The sequence below is a fragment of the Podarcis filfolensis genome, assembly GCF_964270895.1.
Source record: "Podarcis filfolensis genome assembly, chromosome: 3".
In the NCBI taxonomy this organism is placed as follows: domain Eukaryota; kingdom Metazoa; phylum Chordata; class Lepidosauria; order Squamata; family Lacertidae; genus Podarcis; species Podarcis filfolensis.
Window position 1 is genome coordinate 85,712,291 of NC_139606.1, and position 20,750 is coordinate 85,733,040.

General features: G+C 39.6%; 1 protein-coding gene across 5 annotated transcripts in view; it reads right to left on the reverse strand.

Moving 5' to 3' along the window:
• The window catches only part of BTBD9 (BTB domain containing 9), a 150,461-nt gene that overhangs the window by 31,700 nt on the left and 98,011 nt on the right, over window positions 1-20,750 (reverse strand). For all 5 annotated transcript variants that reach the window (XM_083604543.1, XM_083604541.1, XM_083604540.1 and 2 more), the window contains one exon: window positions 6,875-6,982. In XM_083604543.1, the coding sequence (XP_083460669.1) occupies window positions 6,875-6,982 (108 nt within the window). The remainder of the gene's footprint in view (window positions 1-6,874; window positions 6,983-20,750) is intronic.

Below are 20,750 nucleotides of genomic sequence, written 5' to 3' on the forward strand. Positions count from 1 at the left end.
ACTTTTTAAAGAATATTTTTAAGGGTGTATTGTTATTTTTAAAAAGACACACACATTCTCTGCATTTTATGTTCTGTGTATAGCGCATGGTTTTTGTTGTTGTTAAGAACTTATTTACCTGGTATTGGCAAAAATATTTAGAACATTTAAGTGATGACACATGCATTTTCCACTCATTTTTTGCTCAGAACTATGTAGTAGTCTGTGCAGTCTATGGCAATAATACAATCTCAGGTAACTGTTAGAATATTTATATATATATAAGCTGGCAAAAATAAACTGATTACAGTAAAATATATTTTTTATTACCTTTGGATTCTTAATGTCTTGAGATGTTCAAATATCATGGATGGTGCTGATGAGAAAGTTGATCAAGAATATAATATACTTACCGTATTTTTCCCTCTATAACACGCAGATTTTTTCTCCTAAAAAGGAAGGGGAAATGTCTGTGCGTGTTATTGAGCGAATGTGTGGTCCCTGGAGCCGAAAAATCAAATCGCGCTTCACGGAGAAGGGAAATCTGACTGCTTTCCTGCATTCTGCCTCAGGGTCTTACTGCCCACCCTCCTCTGTTTCCTTGCTGTGTTTGCTGAAACGGAACAAAGAGCAGGGAAAGCCCCTCCCCTCCAGGCAAGCAGAGAGGAAAGCAGACTGTGTTCCTTCTATTTCCTCTCTGTGCTCCGGTGCTGCTGGGGGAGAGGGAGAGAGAGAGAGGGTGGGAGGGAGGGAGGGAGAGAGAGAGAGAGAGAGAGAGAGAGAGAGAGAGAGAGAGAAATGGCTGGGGTGGGGGGAAACGTTTGCCTTTCTTTTCTCCCTCCCGTTAAATCCCTCTCCTGCATTCTTAGCCAGCTGCTTCTCTGCACACCACCTCATGTCCCTTCTTTGTTTTTCCTTCGCTCCCCATTTAAAATGTGGTTACAAAGCATAGATCCACATGGATCCTCAGGATCTTTGCATTGGGTCACCCCAAATTCACCATCAGATCACATAGCATGTCCATGGCTACAGCCTGCACCAAAAAAATCACGCACCCACTGTTGCCTGGGGCTGCAATGGTGCAAAAATGTGGTTACAAAGCATGGATCCACAGGGATCCTCAGGATCTTTGCATTCGGTCACCCCAAATTCACCATCAGATCACATAGCATGTCCATGGCTACAGCCTGCACCAGAAAAATCACGCACCCACTGTTGCCTGGGGCTGCAATGGTGCAAAAACGTGGTTACAAAGCATGGATCCACAGGAATTCTCAGGATTTTTGCATTGGGTCACCCCAAATTCACCATCAGATCACATGTCTGTGGCCACAGCATGAAGCACAAAAATGATACATCCACTGTTTCATTCAGAATGTTTTTTCCCTTGTTTTCCTCCTCTAAAAACGATGTGCGTGTTATGGTCAGGTGCGTGTTATAGAGCGAAAAATACGGTACTTCTGATTAGAAAGTTTGTTTTAAAAGTTTGGGTATTTATTATGCATTTTTGAAAAGCCATAAAATAAATAAAGCGTACTTACTCATGATTGAGGAAAACAGAAATTGGTCTTTGGAAAGTCTCAAAATATGGATTTTAAATTCCTGACCATTTGAACAATGTATTCAGATTCCTTATTATTGGTCTAATTTATTCCCTACCTTTATGAAAATTGCTCATCTCTGTGAAATGTTAAACAGGCAAGTAAAACCAAAAGCTTCACTTAGCTCAACCAATAATAATAATAATAATAATTCTTTATGTTTGCAGAGATGAGCAATTTCCCATGAAACCAGCTCCAGGGCCGCGCCCATTTGCATGGAGCCATGAAAGTTTATTTTATTTTTTTATAATGACATATTTGAAGTGAGACCAAAAAAACTCAGTTCCCTCCAAGTATATATCTTAATATACTTTAATAAACTATATGCCCTTACATTGTTGAAAACTCCTTAAAATATGTCATTTCTTGTATAGTTTTACAGACTTGGTTGAACATCCATTGTCCTAATGGTCTTGCATCTCTTTACTCGAGTTCTATGTATGTAGGAATTGATGCCTCTAAGTTATGCATGTTAATAATTTATTCCTAGTGAAGGAAGTTGTATGAAATTAGATTCTCATGCAACCTTAACAATGACAGTTGCTTTTAAAATGCCTATAAAAGTTGAGGAAAGGTACTATAGTCAGACATACTAAATACAGGTATTACACCACTCAGAAAAACATTTTAACATTTGGAACCTCACTATCGGTATTCAGGTTCACAAACCCTATAATTTACATTGGTTAACATTTATAAATATCAAAAGAACAAACAGAAGATAAAAGGTTTTCAAAGAGATCACCTAATGTTGCAAATGTAAAGCGTCAATTACTCCTCTAGATGGATGTTTCAGCTACAGTTTGTGGGATCTTTTAATTTTCTACAGGTGACATTTAGTAGCAAGAAGTACCACAAAACTAAATAATAAAAAGCAATTTGGTTGACTTTTGAAGCAAAGCTGTCTGTTTTTTTTAAAGAGTACAAATGCCAACCTTTCACAAGTGTAACTATGCATTTAATTGGGCACCCACATTTAGTCAAAAGATCTGCTTGCTTAATTATGATTTATTGAAGGAGCTTTCATTGTAATGGTCATCACTTATAAACAGAATTACTGGAGGGGGACAAATGAACATGAAAACCAAGCATTGTGCTGATATTTAAAATAAAATTAAATGAGAAAAATCAGCTTCACTAAAAAGACATCAATTCCAGAGATCTAAGACAGGGTTGCTTTTCTTGCATAGATGTAAAAAGATTAGGAACCTGCTAGTAACTGTAGCTTTAAAGTGTGCACACACGGCAATATATATCTGCTTCCATTTTCACATGTAATATGCAATATGTACATGGGTTTTCTACATCTGGTGAATACCCACATTGGAAGATCAATCCCTTATCCCAGCTACTTCTTTGGCATGAAAATCTATGGATGCAAACACATCTTTCACATTCACAAAGGAAAACACATTCACTTCAATGGGGTTTAATCCAATATAAGTACAGACACAGGTCTCAGCAAACCCAATATCTTGAGAAAACACTTCATTTGGTGTTCAATTTCCCCTTTGTTTTCTTAAAAACTCATACAACATGTACCATTGGCGGCGAATGCTTTGGCAAGAATTGGCTGGGCTGCTGTAATGTGCAGATGCTCATTGACAGAGCTGCTCTGATCCTAAACAGGAGCTGGGCAGTAGATAGGCCCAAGAAAATGGGGGGGGGGGGGAGATCACAGGAGTAAGAAAGCTATAGAATGGAATCTAAGAGGGGAGAGAACAGATAGAAAAGTACATATGGCCAGGAACTGTGAAGGCAAATAATGTTCAAGTTTATGTATTGATTTGAAATAACCAGTTACATATTTCATTCTAATTATTTTTCAAGACATTTTTCTTTCCACTATAGGAATAGAGCTAACTGTGAACCTCCACAGTTCTCACTAATAGTCCAGCACTCACTATAAGAAAGTTAATTGAAAAGAATTCTCCCTGTAGTTATGAGGAAAAATGCACCTCTCCCAGAACACTGATTTAAGGCTGGTATTTGATGCGAAGACACACTTTTAGTGCATGATATTTGGGCCTGTCAACTCTCTTTTCTCTGTAGAATATCAAGATTAATAATCCTATAGCACAGAAGGCAAATCATGTTTTCAAATTAAATCCATTCTATGTCTTTCTGTCTCTCTCCACACATGCACACACACACAACAGCAAGTTTTCTTTGAAATTCTCAAATAAAAATGTGAAATGTAACTATACATATAGTCTCAGAACAGTCACAGGTAGCAGCCTCTCTGTGAACCAAGAAATCTTCTATGTAAAAAACCCCCAACTTCTTTTAATATATAGAAAAGCTTCACATCCCTAAGGGCCATTGGGCATCTGTACAAACACAGCAAATTTCCATAAATATGACAAAAGTACAAAGAATGTCACACACAGAAATACATCTCCTACAGTCTAGGATAAGCCAACTTTAAAAGGATAGCCTATTTTCTCTTTCTCCAGTATCAGTACTTGATAGGCCAGATTATTATATTACTTTATTATAATTTATTCAATTTGTTAGCTGCCTTACAGAGTGGACTCAAGGTGACCTACAACCAAGTTTTTTTGAAAAATGAAAAAATGCACAGAGTCCTCAACAAGAGACATCACACCACTGTCGACAAATAATGGAAAAATCATCACCAACAAGCAAGTCAATTATCAAATGCTCAGCTGACATGATAGTGAGTCATCATATACCACCAAGCAAAGGAAGCAAAGGAAGCTTTCAAAAGATAAACAGAAAAAGTAAGCCTAACCAAGGGCGGGGGAGACAAGAGAACAAAACATGTTTCTGAGAGTTCTCTCTCTGGATGCCACATGTGTGTTTTCTCTCCCTTTCTAAATTTCTGCATGTTTTGGTTTTCCCTCTTTGAGCCTGTGACTGTTTCTCTCACTCTGAGGCCGTCTGTGTTTATGTATTCTTTGGGTCTGGGAGAGAGAGAGGGAGAGAGCAGGAACGAATGCACGCAGAGAGCACGTCCCTTGTTTCTGGCAGGGCACACCTCCAGCGGCAGCCATTTTGTGAGAACCCGGTCTTCTCACTCCAGCCATTTCGTGGTGCTGCTCACAACACAGTTTGAAAATTCCAAGTGTCCCCACAGACCCAAAAAGGCTGGGGATTCTTGCTCCAGGGACTCATATGCCGATCAGTGGACCACTGCACTTGATTGATCATATGTAGCCAAATCCCGTAAGACAACAGAGCAGCTCAGTATGCAATTAACAGTATGCGTTTCATAGCAGAACAAACAAAAAACTTCAAAGACCAACCTTTAAACTGACGGTAATGTTTCCTGATTGTTCATAGTGTCTTAGGCAGATGCTCATTTAAAGAATTAATCATAGCAGCAATCTGAGCTCTACTAACTGCATTTTTTTAGCCTTTAATCCAAGTTCTAGACCCTTCATCCGCAAAATCTTTTAACAAGCATACATGTCTATTGTTCAAGCTTAACAAACCAAAGCAAACTTATCAGAAATATTTGCCCTTTAGACAGAACAGAACATGAATCGATTTCATTACTGTCATACTGCGTGGAAAACAACAGAAGTTAGCCAGAAAGCAGGGTTTTGTAAAGCCTATATGAAGCATTTAAAATGACAATTATACAATCACTGTGCATTAATTGGCTTCCATTTAAGGAGGACAGAAAGCTTTCCTGTGAAGATAATAAACATACCATCATTTCCATTGCCAGCCTTTTGAGACTGAGTAAAAAGAGGAGTTTAGAAATAGCCTGTCACTTCAGGCTTTGAGTACTAAATTATTAATTTACACAAAATACTACATTAAAATACCATTAAATCGACCAAAGGCAGCAGAAGCAGACTTGAAAAGAAGTTTTCACACTTGGTTAGACTATCAAATGCAGTCTATGACATGTAAACTGAATTCCATTTACTTTTACTCCCTCCCTCTCTGCATTATTTTCTTTGCCACTCTCACTTGATCAGAGAGGCTTGTTGAAGTTTGTGTTTGCTACCTTCGGTCTGTCTTATTTTTCCTGCTGTGAACTAGCTAGTTGGGACTTTGCAATCATTCTTCATGCTATAAATTCATGACATGAACAAGGGATTAGATCTTCAATGCAAGATTAGGCACACAGGAATTGGCAAGGAAGGAGACTGCCATTATCCAAGCACATATGAAACAGCAACAGAAGCACTACAAAACAACAGCAGAAGCAGACTGCTTTTGCTCAAATAATCCACTTTTCAAGTTGGAGTCACTAGAAGAATCTGCTTTTTAAGCTAGGATTCCATGCTTCTTTATGTAACAAATGTCAAAATTAATTCTGAATTGGCCTATCAAAGTACTTCCCTCAATTTATGAGATATTAAAGTAGTATATTAATATCCTTTTGGGGTAAATTAGGTTGGGCGGGGAGACCAACTGTAACAGACCAATTCCACAGCTGCAGAAATACAGTTGTTTCATGGTATTGGTGTTTTAGTTGGTTCTGGTATTGTCCTATGATTGGTTTTATTGTTGTTTCACTGTGAATACTGCACTGTAATTTGCCCTGGGACCCTTAAAAATGAAGGGTGGAATAGAAATACAGCAAATAAAGGGGGGGAAATGTTGTTTTGTTTCTCCAGCTCTTCCTGTCACAGTTAAAGCAATCTCCTAACCATGGAAAGTGGTGTAAAACTGCTGGGCACTGCAAAGGGAAATTCCTACCCAGTCTCTTATCATTAGTAACGTTTCATTTTTATTTATTTTGTTAGTAATATACTGTTACATGCCACCCCAATCTCCAAGCGGAGCAAGATTCCAGGGATTGTAGGAGCTTAGCCAGGATTCAGTTTCCTTAGAATGAGGGGCAGCAGAGACTGTGGTATCTTTAGGATAAATGGTTTATGCACACATAGACACAATCTGACTTTAAAATGGAGGTGTTCACAGCTTTAACACCTTGAAAGGTCTCGATTCTACATTAGTCACAGCATGTCTCTGGTTCTCAGCTTCTCAGTCTGCAGCCAGCTTCCAGCCAGATGATGAAGGCCTACCCATTAGCTTGTGGTGACAGTGCTTAACTGTTCCGGCCAACAATCATTGCCTAGACAAAGGGACTAATGACTGTACTTAGGTGGCAAGCAAAGGAACTTTTCCAGCTAGTTCAACAACAGAATCCTCCATTCAATTTTAGCCTGGCTGGAGCCATTAGACTTTAATCCTTGCTGGATCTTCCCTGCAAATTTTGCCCTCCTTTTTGTTTCGGATGGTTAGTCATGTACAAGCATTCTATTAGATTTGAAAGGGATGAGGTACAAATAGAAGAAAATTAAACTCACTTGCAGGAAACCTTTGTTCTGTCAGCCACCATAGTCCACTGCTGCTGGTTAGTGGAAACTTCAATGTAATAGCTGTAGCTTCTGTCGTCACAATCCCAGAGAAGTAACCTGCATGAGCAGAAACAGTAAGAATTCAGTGATCACAAACCCACTAACCAACCAACCAACCATGGAATACATAATTTATTTCTACAATCTTTCCTGCTACCCTATGTTAACTGCTTGTCTTGGAATGTGTCTCTAATAACACTGGTCAACAACAAATTTGTTGTCTGCGTTTTTTCAGCTGATTTAGGATGAATCTGATGCGCTGAATCCAAAAATCACATTGGTTTTGCTCAATCAGGTCACGTTTTTGAGTTATGGCCACATGTCATTTTTTTACATTTTTGTTCACATGTACGCTTGTGTGGAGCATTTTAGAAGAAGTTGGTGGGGGTAGAATGCCATGTTGAATAATTGTTTTGATTGGAAATGATTATTTTAATGACAAGAAGTATTCAGGTTCAATAGTTCTGGGTGATTATGTCGAAAAGGGATCAGTTTGAAGTCATAAAACCTCAAAATCTTCCATAAATTGGTGCGGCAAAGCATAAAGTTGGGGGATCAAAACCCCTGGCTCACTCGAGTACACTGAAGGAGAACTATGAAGGGGTGAAGTATGTGCTGGAGAAAATTGGTTATGATCAGCATAAGTGGTTTATTTGTGTTGACCTGAAGATGGTGAACTTTTTGTTGGGACAACAGTCTGGCTTCACCAAGTACCCATGTTTTCTGTGCATGTGGGATGGTAGGGACCGTGCTCAGCATTACACGAAGAAGGACTGGCCTGTGCGGGAGGAATTGGTGCCTTGCAGAAAAAGGAACGTCATCAACGAGCCTCTGGTGGACAGAGACAGAATACTCTTCCCACCGCTGCACATCAAGCTTGGCTTAATCAAGCAGTTCACCAAGGCTCTGGACAAGGATGGTGACTGCTTCACTTACTTGTGCCAGGCTTTTCCAGGAATGACCATGGAGAAGTTGAAAGCTGGCATCTTTGACGGTCCTCAGATCCGTCAGCTCATCAGAGATCCAGAGTTCGGAAACTCAATGAACGAAGTGGAACTGGAAGCGTGGAAGGCATTTGTTCTGGTAGTGAAGAACTTTCTTGGCAACAATAAGGCCAGAAACTACGCAGAACTTGTCAACAACATGCTGACTGCTTTCAGAAACCTGGGCTGCAACATGAGCGTCAAGATGCACTACCTATTTTCACATATGGACCGGTTTCCTGAGAACCTGGGTTCAATGAGTGACAAGCAGGGGGAGAGATTCCATCAGGACATGAAAGAGATGGAGACCAGGTATCAGGGTTGCTGGGACGCAGTCATGATGGATGACTACTGTTGGACTCTGAAGAGAGACCTCCCTGCCGCTGAGCATTCCAGGAGTTCCAAGAAACGGAAGTTCAAGCCCTGAAGTTTGAAAAATGGTGAAGCAACATGCAATTTACGTGTACTTACCTTTATCAATGCCCACCATTCAGTTTACAGTAATCGATGTTTCTATCAGGTAATCAATATATGTTGTTGGAAAAACATTTTTTTCTCTTAAAAACATATTTAGGATGATATGTGTTGACAAAAATCAGCTGATAATGCCACAAAAATGTAATCGATTTTGTCACAAGATCTGATTTTTTTCAAATCAACATAGCACAAAAACCTGACCTGATGGAGAGAAACGGATGCCATTTCCTGATTCAGCAGTGCAAAAATACCCTAAATCAGTTGTAGAAATCTAGACAACATTCAAAAAGTAAAAAAATTGTTGCCCAGTGTAATCAGCAGTTTGAATTCTGTATTTGTATTTTAACCTTAGTTAAAAGGGGGACATTTTGGGCATAAGTAGGCATAAAAGTAAACTATACTATAATTCCAGATCCTTACTTCCTGAAAATTCTTCTTTATCAACTATTTATTTGTTATTTTTATCTAGGTTTAAAACAGCCTTATCCAGCCTGGTGGCTCCATATATTTTGAGCTATAACTCCTAACAGTCCCAGTGCTAGCTGGGGTGATGAGTTACAGTCCAAAAACATCTGGAGGACACCATTTTGAAGAAGCCTGCTTTAAAGCTGCAGGTAGGAGCAGAATTCTGGGAATACATATTTTTCTGGCATGCCTGATAATTAGGCTTTCAATAATTATCCCACTTTAATCTTTCTAAGCAATCTATAATATCTTGTCAATTAGAGCATTTATTTGCAATTCATCTAAATTATTCTTAATTTATGTAAAAATCAATCCATGTGGAAAACTAGTTCAGTCGGCAAGTGTGAATATGATTGCATTGCCAAAGTGAAGGTCAGCCTCTGATTCACAGGCCAACAAAAACTGTACTTATTTATCTATTTTGGTATTTTTATACCACCTTTCAGGGCCAAAGGCAGTATCAAGGTAGTTCAGAGTCAAAATCATAAAAACAAAAGATAAGACAAGTATACAACACAGATGACAGGGAGGAAAAAGCAGGAACAGTTAAAGTCCAATTAAAAGCAACTTCAAATAGCAATGTATTTAAAGGCCTGTTTGAACACAATCAGACAAGGACCCTGGCACACATCCCATGGGAGGGTGTTACAATGTGATGTAGCCACTACTGAAAGGTTCTGTGGTTGCTAACCAGATGGTTCTTAATTGTGGGCCTGTGAAAAGGGTCTCTGTGGCCAGTGTCAAGGCCTGGGCAGATCTGGGTACGTTTTCTTCAGATAGCAAAGCCCAAAACCAGTGAATGCATGAAAGGCAGCAGTCCAGAAATACACTGGTAATCAACACAGCTAGTTACAGAATAAATGTCTTATGGTCTGATTACTTTATCTCACAAGCAACCAGGCAGCTGCATTGCAGACCAGCTGAAGCTTCTGAACTTTACAGGCAGCCCCACACAGATTGTGTTATGGTAGATTAATGTGGATGTAACTATGGCATGAATGACAGTAGCCAAGTCTGCTTCCTCCAAATAAGGTAAAGGTAAAGGTACCCCTGCCCGTATGGGCCAGTCGTGACTGACTCTGGGGTTGCGTGCTCATCTCGGTTAAGAGGCCGGGAGCCAGCGCCGTCCGAAGACACTTCCGGGTCATGTGGCCAGCGTGACGAAGCTGCTCTGGCGAGCCAGCACCAGCACAGTGCACGGAAACGCCGTTTACCTTCCCACTATAAAGCGGTACCTATTTATCTACTTCCACTTAGTGGTGCAAGTGCTTTCGAACTGCTAGGTGGGCAGGAGCTGGGACCGAACAACGGGAGCTCACCCCGCCGCAGGGATTCGAACCGCCGACCATACGATCGGCAAGTCTTAGGCACTGAGGTTTTACCCACAGCGCCACCCGCGTCCCCAAATAAGGTGGCTGCTGGCAAATCAGCTGAAGCAGAACTCCTGACAACAGAAGTGCTGCCTGAAGACTTGAAAGGAAAATAGAACTGCCCTTACTTGGTGTCAAGGATATCGGCGTACACAAAAAGGTGCCCCCACTTTTAAAAAAATCACATTAAATAGGAATGATGTAGGTATACCCATTCCAAATAGAAATTCACACCAAATGGACAAAAGAGTAGAAAAATAAGTAGAAGTGGAAGTGACTATAAGCATGCATAATTAGTCAAGCCTCTTCCACAGATCTTCATAAAGATGTGAATTAGCCAATTTATAGCAAGAAAACCTTCACATGGTCCTCCAATACAGACTTCCTAGTTAGTGCTCATCTTGAAAGTATACAAAATGCACGGTTATATTACATATCTTCAATCACCTATTCTTAAGCTCACTATTGGTTTTTCTTTAGGACCAATGAACTGCTTTTATAAATTGATTACCAAATGTGATTTTGCTTACATCTTTTACAAATGTTTTGGCTGGCTGCATACCATTGATTAGCAGGATTTGAGTTTATAGCAACAAATTGCTCTCTTTGCTGCTGTTTTGATACAAAATTCAATAGCAACTATGGTTTTCAAAAGCTTTGTCTTTGCTATTGGAGCAAGAAGTAACTGGAAGCAGAGCCAGAAGACTGCATTTACTTTGCTTAAAATAATTGCTCTCTCATCAGTCTAGAAAGAAAGTTTTTAAACTGCAGCGTTCTAATTGGAAAGCCTGCATTATGCATGTTATGGCAAGCTACATTGTGCTGATTGTGATTTTTAACTTCTGCTCTTTTCCTTAAGGGTTTAATTTACTACCAGGTCCAGAGTTAAAAGGCCTATGCCTTGGTGCTTATTCACTTAAATGGCACTGACTAGGAAGTGTAAAATTGACCTGCATTGCTTGCGTTTTGCACTGTTGTTGTGGAAAGCCTATGCTTCTACAACACAATTACTGAACATAATTATTGCAATTTTCATAATTTAGTCTCCCTTTTGGGGGAAAAGTGGCTCACACAATAATTATGATACAAACATAATAGACAATGATGACATTTGATGATTTCTATGGAATCCCTAGGGATTGTTCCACATGAAACCAAAGATTAATTGGGTAGCCAACTCCCCCTGCCCCTGATTTATATAACATTTTAGATTCCTAAGAACATGGAGTAGTATTCAATGAAATTTTGTTCAGACCCACTGAAGTTAATTCACCTAACATACTTATGTTTATTAATTTCTGCACTATGAAATACTATACTGCATCATCTGTCCAGAATATCCTGCCATTCAGTTACAATGCATAATTTCCAGATGCACAATAGCCTTTTTGAGAAGAGGGAACAAAAATTGTGCACAGTATTTTAAGGGTGTTTAACCATAGATTTGTATAAAGCTATGACTATATTGACAGCTTCAATTTTGATTCATTTCTTTAAAATCCCTAGCAACAAATTAGCTTTTTTTTACAGCACACACACAGTGACTTTGCAGTGTTTATGTTGAATTATGATTCCTCCCACCCATCAACATGCATCACTTTACACTTTCACTGAACCTCATTTGCCATTTTGTTGTTCATTCACTGAGTTTAGAAAGATTCTTCTGAAACTCTTCTCGCTGTGCTTTTATTTTCACCACTGGGAATAATTTCTCTTTATTTAAAAAAAACAAACCACCTGATTTTATAACAATATGTACAAAAATTAAGAAGACAAGGAAAACAACAACATTATACAAAACCAAACCAAACCGTAGCTACAAAAAAACACAAACCCCAAACCTATCTTTCTAAATATGTGTTCTGATACCCTGCTCCTCCCAAAACAAATTAATTTCCACCAGTTGTTAAGGATTAAAGATATGAACTCTGCTCCAGTTAAACCAAAAAGCAGGTTGGCTTGAACTAATGGTGAAGCTGACCGCTAGCTTTGGAACAAATATTTTGTAATGTTCTGCTTTCACATGTTTACTGCAACCTTCTAGGATAGGGAAGATATTGTCTGCAGGCTGATGCTAAAGGGCAAACAATTTTATTTATAAAGGTTGAGGAATGTTGAAACTAGTTTGTTCTTTTCCATTGCGAATTTGGGAAAGTTAAAGTTGTACCTTGTGTACTGAATGTTTTGCATAAATGTTATTGCATTCTGATTGAGCTTAAAGACCCTTGTGACTCTCATGAGAGCAGGTGTACTAAGAGCTCGAAATAATGGAACTTTTGGTGAATCTAAAGTTTTGTTTTTAATTTCACAACCACCTCTTTACATTGAATTGCATTTGCCATTTTACCAGCCACTTCGGAGAGATCCTTTCAGAACTCTTCACAATTTCTATTTATTTCAACCACACTGAACAATTTAGGATCATCAGCAAATTTGGCCACTTCACTGCTCTAATTCTAAATCATTTATGAAGAAGTTGGGGAACTCCACTGTCAACATCCTTCCACTGGGAGACCTGTCCATTTATTCCTATTCTCTGTTTCCTGTTTCATAACCAGTGTTCCACAAAATGACTTCTTTTATGCCATGACTGCTAAGCGTATTCAGGAGTCTTTGATGAGGTACTCTGTCAAAAGCTTTTTGAAACTGGATTAATGATTTGGAAGAAGAACAACAGAAATAGCCGTTGATAATAGTGATGAGAAGACTCAATGAGAGAGGGTGGTCCATGGAGGAAGTCTGGAATCAAAGGCTCTCCAAAACCTACAGCCAGCATTTCACTTTTTTATCAGTAGATATACAGACACCCTGAAGAGTGCAAATCTGGCCAGCCGCCCTGGTCAGTTTCCTGCTTCTGATACACATTTAAAGACATATTTATTGTTGGATTAATGTTTTTAGCAATCTGCTCCTCTACCCCACCCCCTTTTGAACAAATCCTTATTGCCTTCTACAGCTTCCTTAAATCTGTTCAATAACCATGCAGGCATACTCTTGCACTCAATGGTACCTTTCTTAATCTGAGGGAATCTCCTATCTTTTAAATTTAGGAAGCAATGCAGTATATTTCCATAAATAGTTTTTATAGGCCATCTGAGAGCTAACAAGCAGGACTTTTCTTAAATTTATGAATGGTGAATGCCAATCTCATCTTTATCATGCCTATATCAAATGACAGCAGCATGTCACCAAAGCAACTGAAAAACTTGCTGCTTCTACATTAGATTTAAAATGCAATTTAACCACACATCTTTCTCTTACCAAATAAAAGCGTAACTTTTTCTATAGACCGCATACAGCTTTCTTAGAAGAATATTTAAGTTATCTTTAATGTATTCCTTTATTCCTATTGAAGATATCTTGTTTACTTTCAACTGCTGATAAAAACATTATTTCTGCAAAAATTATTTCACCAGCAGCCTCATTTCCCCCCCTTTAATGATGCTGTTGGTTGATAGCTATGAGATAAACATAAACCCTGTTAGGTTCTGGTAAAATATTCACTAATTCAGAAGCCTGCTTACCTAAAGGGCATGGCATTCAATAATAAACTGCCCTCCACATCTCTAAAACCTTTGACACTGTCTGGGGTTAAGATAGGCTGGACAAACAAGCTTTACAAAAGCTGTTCCGGAACACTCTGCTTAAGCCTGGCTGTTACTAATATTAATAAGTCATCATTTCAGAAGCAAAAATAAAAGGCTTCTGAAGGAAAACTAAAGTTCTCATTAGTGCTGACTTCCTGCAAATTAAAAATTTAGAGCTGATTCAGTCAGAATTCCCAAAGGCATCATTGCACACTTGGTCAGAAGAAAGACTCAGCTATCTGAAATTCTGCTTTCTCACCCACTATCTTTCTATGTAGCTGTAAAATTCTTTTGGTGCCTCTAAGCAAGATTGTAGCTAACTTGCTTATTAAAAATATCTGTCAACTTAAGGGCAGAATCTTAGATGTGTGATGAGATAAACACAGATATAAATCATTGTAACACTTTTTAATTACAAGTATGGATAAAAGCAAAAACATATGTAATTTCCCCTCCAATGAATCTATTATTTTCCCCCAAGAGAATACTTTTTATCATTACGGGACTTTGTAGTTTCCTGTTGGAGAAACTGGACATGGAGGAAGGGCTTAATTTCCTTCATGAGCACAAATCATCCCATGTATGAGATAAGCCAACAGGTGCATGGTCAGCCAAGCCAGTTGCTATGGCAATGGCCCAGTGCCATCTATATAAGCGGTTAAGGCATGTCAGTCAGTGAGTCCCTCTGTAAGTCGGAGTCTGTTTTACGTCTTGAAGCTGGAACAACACAGATACTTTGTACTTGTATATATCTGTATCTGCATCTCCAAAGCCTACAAACTGTAATGTATATCAGCGTCTGGAACTGTATTACTAAAGCCTAATCTTCTACAGTAGTAAACTATTTTGGATCATAAGTTGCCTGTGTGTGGTGGCTGGAACTGTGGGTAACTTTTGCTATGTGTGCATCTCATCTCAGATTCCCAATACCTTTCCTTGGTTCAAATATTCAAGGCTAGTAAGAAGGTACAGTAAGATGCTAATAAGAAGGCTAGTAAATTCTAGAAGTTTCTTGGCAAACAGGTTCTGTGGACACACTTGAGTTCTGTATAGTGCAGGATGAACTACAGTGGTACCTCAGGTTACATACGCTTCAGGTTACAGATTCTGCTAACCCAGAAATAGCACCTCGGGTTAAGAACTTTGCTTCAGGATGAGAACAGAAATCGTGCTCCAGCGGCGCGGCGGCAGCAGGAGGCCCCATTAGCTAAAGTGGTGCTTCAGGTTAAGAACAGTTTCAGGTTAAGAACGGACCTCCCAAACGAATTAAGTTCTTAACCCGAGGTACCACTGTATTGCTATCGAACATTATCTAGAGCCACACAGGGCGCTAAGTGCTGTCCACAGTGCTGAAGCCTATATTAAGTTGATTCAAAACACACAACTGTGGATGACAATAGCTAAAAATGCAGTATGGTAAAATGTGCTATCACTCCTAAAATATCTCAGTGTAACAGGATAAAGAGTTTTATAGTAACTTAATGACTATGTAAATTAGAGTAAACTTCATGAGATTTAGTTTACTTATTTATTTCACAGAATTTACATGTAAACATTCCACGTATCTAGGTAGGCTTGTCTAAACAAAAATGTTCTTAGAAGGCACCTGTACAGTTAAAGAGCCTGCCTGATGTGAAAAGGCACAGAGTCCCAAACTGTGGGTGCTGCCACACCAAAATATTACTATTATTTACAAATACATAACGAGTATTGTGTGGCACCTATAACAGTGCCAGTTTGGCAGACTGAAGAAGTCAATTGGGCATCTATAGGGTAAGGCAAGATGTTTGAGGTGTTATCCTCTGCTGACAAGTATTCATGCATATGGGGACAAAATAGCAACTTCCAGGTCAGCAACATGTGGCCTGGTTCACTGAACTGTTACCTTTCTGTTTTTTGAATGCTGACCCACCTAAACCCCTGAAAGTGAATTTACAAAGAGGTAAATTGTACTTTTTTGCAGAAGCCAACAGTAGCCCAACTGAAGTTTCTTATTTGCCTCTCCATGATACCATCTGAATAATTAGAAGCTAAAGAAAAATACATGTTGCACAGAATTCAGTAGGCATGAACTGCCCTTTCAGACTACCACAAAATGCCTCTCAGGTGCCAGTATAAATATTCACTAGTGCACTCTGGGCACAAGGGCCACATTTCATGCCACATACTAATCCTTCAAATGTATTCTGAGCAAGGTACCACAGTAAACATTAATGAGTAGGCTAGGTTGTGCTGTGATGGATACACTAGGATAGAAAGAGAATGTTTAAGTGAAGGAGGCAGAACTGCACACATCACAGGGAAAAAACAGTTTAGGGCAATGCTGTTTCTGCTACAAAGGCTTCTTATATTAGAAGAAAATGTTAAATTAGCCTTCGTTAGTCAATCTGGCCCTCTGGGCTGTAGGAAGAAATGCTGAGTGAACTTGAAGTTCATCCGGCTCACTTCCTGCAATATCCAGAATATTAAACATTTGCCTCAGAAGCATCAACCTTGCTAGAAGTCCATTAATTGAAATAGGTAGCAATGAGTGTAATAAAAAATTTGATTGCACCACCTTACATTTTAGTAAGAATCTCAGAGCCTAGCACTCTAGGGGGAGAATATGTATCCATTAAAAATAGAGAAGAGGAGTTTCGCTTTAAAATGGGGCAGTCACAGAATTAATCTTCCTTGGCTCATAACCCCAGGTCTAGACTCTGTTATCCGTTGAGTACAGAATTTCTGCTCCCTCCCCCGTATGGGATGTGTGTGTGTAGATTATTATATACATTATACATATATAGAGAGAGAGAGAGGATTGTAAGTGCTCTTGATTAGCTGATAGTTGGCAGTTATATCCTTTTCTTATATTTCACAAGGTTTCCCTGTAGAACTAGAAATGCTACATATTTCACTGTGGCCCTACATTATATATAATTTGTCTTTGTTTTTATTATAATTATTTGCATTTCTGATACATTCCCATATCAACAAGATATAAACAAAAGTAGTACAAAAAGAGAAGAATCTCTGAAATTAAGAAAGAAGGGAGGAAAGTCCATAAATAGACAGAAATCCAAAAGACATTCCTTAACTGGCTTCCCAATCTCTCCTTCCATGGTTCCTTTTTTCCTCCTCTTTTTCTCACGTTTTCTTGGTTCACCCCATCTATCACAACCCCTTATATAAACTTTGACTATTTCTTATACTGCTGAGAATCTTGCCATACTGCTAGGTTGATTGTCTGTTTATAATACTTTTTCATATATTCAATAAAATATTTCCAGTCCTCTTTATATCCTTTGTCATTTTGATTTCTGATTCTAGTGGTCAGCCCTGCTGGCTCTGCATATTGTAACAGTTTGATATGCCATTCTTCTTTCGTTGGTGCCTTATCTGTTTTCCATTTTTGCACTAGTAACACATATGCGGCTGTTGCTGCATATAGGAACAAATGTCTCTCTTTTTTGGTGACTTCAGCATTGTTTCTGGGTTTTTGAAAAGGATTTTTAAAGCCTTTTTTAAAAGTTCATTATATAATGTGTCTTTGGAGTCATCAGGAGATTTGAGGCAAGGTGTCATCAGGACAATTATTATATGAATAATAAAACAAAACAATAATTCTCCTCCAATGAACACATTGAAAAGGCAATAGAATGTTAATCAGCTGAATGCTTGGTTGAAGAGAAATGTTTTCGTCTGGTGCCTAAAGATATGTCATGACGGTGCCAGGTGAGCCTACCTGGGGAAGGCATTCCACAAACAGGGAGACATCACAGAAAAGACCCATTCTTGTGTTGCGTCACCCTATGGACCTCTCACGGATGAGGCACACAAAGAAGGACCTCAGGTGGTGATTGCAGGGTCTGGGTTGGTTCATAAGGAAAGAGGCAGTCCTTGAGATACTGCAGTCCTGAGGCACTTAAGACTTTAAAGGTCAAAATAAACATTTTGAATTGGGCCAAGAAATTAATTGGCAGCAAATACAATCAGGTCAGGATCAGTGTAATATGCTCAAACTGTCTTGCCCCAGTGAGTGACTTGGCTGCTGAATTCTGCACCAGCCCAAGATTTGGAACAGTCCTCAGAGGCAGTCTTAGGTATATGCACTACAGTAATGTAACCTCAAGGTTACCAGAGCACAGACAACAGACATTAGGCTATCCCAGTCAAGATAGGGGTACAGCAGGGCCACCAGCCAAAGCTGATGAAAGGCACTCCACGGCACCCAGGCCACCTGAGCCTCCAGTGACAGCAAAGGATCCAGAAAGACCTTCAAGCTATGTACCCACTCCTTCAGACTGTGTGTAACCCCATCAACAGTGTGCAACTTCCCATCCATCCTGGGCCTACTAACACTTGGGCCTACTAACAGGGTTATCTGGATTGAGCTTCAGCTTGTTGGCTCTCATCCTGTCCATTACAGTCATACCTCAGGATAAATATGCTTCAGGGTAAGTATTTTTGGGTTGCACTCCGCGGCAACCTGGAAGTAACGGAGCGTGTTACTTCCGGGTTTCGCTGCTCGCGCATGCGCAGACGGTCAAAACGATGTCATGCGCATGAGCAGAAGTGGCAAAATACGACCCACACATGCGCAGACCGTTCGCATCCCGAGGTACCACTGTACTGAGGCAAGACAATGGTCCAGCACATCCACTGCCACACCTGCAGATGTAAAGGAAAAGTAGAGATGTGTGTTACCAGCATATTGCTGACAGCCTACTCCAAAACTCTGAATAACCCCACTCTGGTTTCATGTAGTAAAGCACAGGGGATAAAACTGAACCCTATGGAATTCCACACTGAAGGCTCCCAAGAGGTCAGCAAAGGGCCGGTCGATTGTCCCTCAGACCTTGTGAGGGGCCAGACTATATTTTGGGGGGTGGGGGAAATGAACGAATTCCTATGCCCCACAAATAACCCAGAGATGCATTTTAAATAAAAGCACACATTCTACGCATGTGAAAACACCAGGCAGGCCCCACAAATAACCCAGAGATGCATTTTAAATAAAAGGACATATTCTACTCAGGTGAAACACGCTGATTCCTGGACCGTCCATGGGCCGGATTTAGAAGGTGATTGGGCCAGATCTGGCCCCGGGCCTTAGTTTGCCTACCCATGCTCCATGAGGCCGAAGAGCACTCTCCCAGCCTCACTCTCTAGGAACGACCAAGTAGGCACAGAACCATGATGTCCAGCATTATTTATCTGAAAAAGGAGATGCTATGCAAGCCCTGGACCAGTGCCTGGACTTGGTGACTGCTTGGATGAGGGCCAACAAACTGGCAAGATGGAAGCATTGTGGGTGAGTGGTTCCTGGATCTGGATAACTGATCAATCAATATGTGGGGCTGCCCCATAGCTAGTGAAAAATGCAGTAGTTCACTACTCACTGGAACAGAATATTGGCATCATGTTACACCACAGCCGGAAGAATGGCAACGGCTACCAATTAGCTACTAGGCTAAGTTCATGGTGATGGTACTGGTGTACAAAGCTCTTGAGGGCAGGATACTTAAAAGATTCTCTAATCCTTTATATACCCAACTGATCACTGTAGTCTATAGGAGTCCATATTGTATGGCATAAGAATTGGGCTTTTAACACAGTGGCACCTACTTTGGAACTTCCGGCCATCACATATCAGACTGGCACAGTCTATCTGGCAGCTGTGGAAGACTTTCCTTTTTCAACAAGCCTTTTAAGCAAAGTTCTATGTCTGTATTGGACTTGAAACTGTTTTTATATACATTTTTTATTGTTGATGTTTTTATTGTTAAAGCGCTTTGAGACGTTTTTGGGAAGCAAATTCTAAAAAACAAAACTGCTGGATTGTTTGTTTCTGAGGACCGCAACGCAGAGCTATTGTGAAGAGGTTGAGTGCTGAAAAAAAGACAAGAATAATGTGTTTTGAATACTTTAAATGGATGAAAATGTAACAACATTAAGCTGGCACTGAAAAATCCCACTAAAATTTTGACATGTTTGTTATTTGTACTTTAGCAACACATTTGGTGGAGTTGGATTTTAAAAAATAGACACATTAAAGCAATACAGTGGTACCTTGGTTTAAGAACAGTCCAGTTTAAGGACACTTTGATTTACAAAGTCCGCAAAACCAGAAATAGTGTCTTGGTTTGAGAACTTGACCTCGGTCTAAGAACAGAATCTGAAAGGTGGAAGGGCACCGGCGGCGGGAAGCCTCATTAGGGAAATCGTGCCTTGGTTTAAGAACGGTTTTGGTTTAAGAACGGACTTCGGGAACAGATTAAGTTCGTAAACCAAGGTACCACTGTACTAGTATGTCTCTGTAAAGAGATATGTATAGGGCCCAATTTACAATGTGTGGTGTTTTTAGATATACATAAATATATTTTGTAATACCTTTTGTGCAGAACAAATGCAGTACATTTTTTACTGATTTACTATAGTAATTATATTCAGCATGTAAAAAAACTTAATCATTAATGATCATTAATGATGGCGATCCACCCTGCAGCTAAAAGGCAGACATGAATCATAATAAGAAATTATAAGAACTTAATAAGAGGATCAGGGCAGTGGCAATTTAATCTAGCATCCTGTTCTTACAATGGACAACCAAATGTTTATAGGAAGCCTGAAAGAAAGACAACAACACTCTCCCTACTTCTGATTCCTAGCAACTGGCATCCAGAGGCATACTGCTTCCAACCAGGGAGGTAGAACATAGTCATTGTGACTAGTCAAAACACATAAATCATGATGGATGCTCCAGCAGTTCCCACACATTATCTTCTCTATCTAGAATACTGTGTATTTAATTACACACCACACCTTTATTTCATACTTGCTCTAAAGATGTGACGGGGTTAATTTTATCCTCACAATATCCCTGTAATGTTAGCAAGCTACTTGAAAAATAAACTCCTGGCAACATGCACAACAGAAGCTGCCATTGTAGTAAAAGTTTATT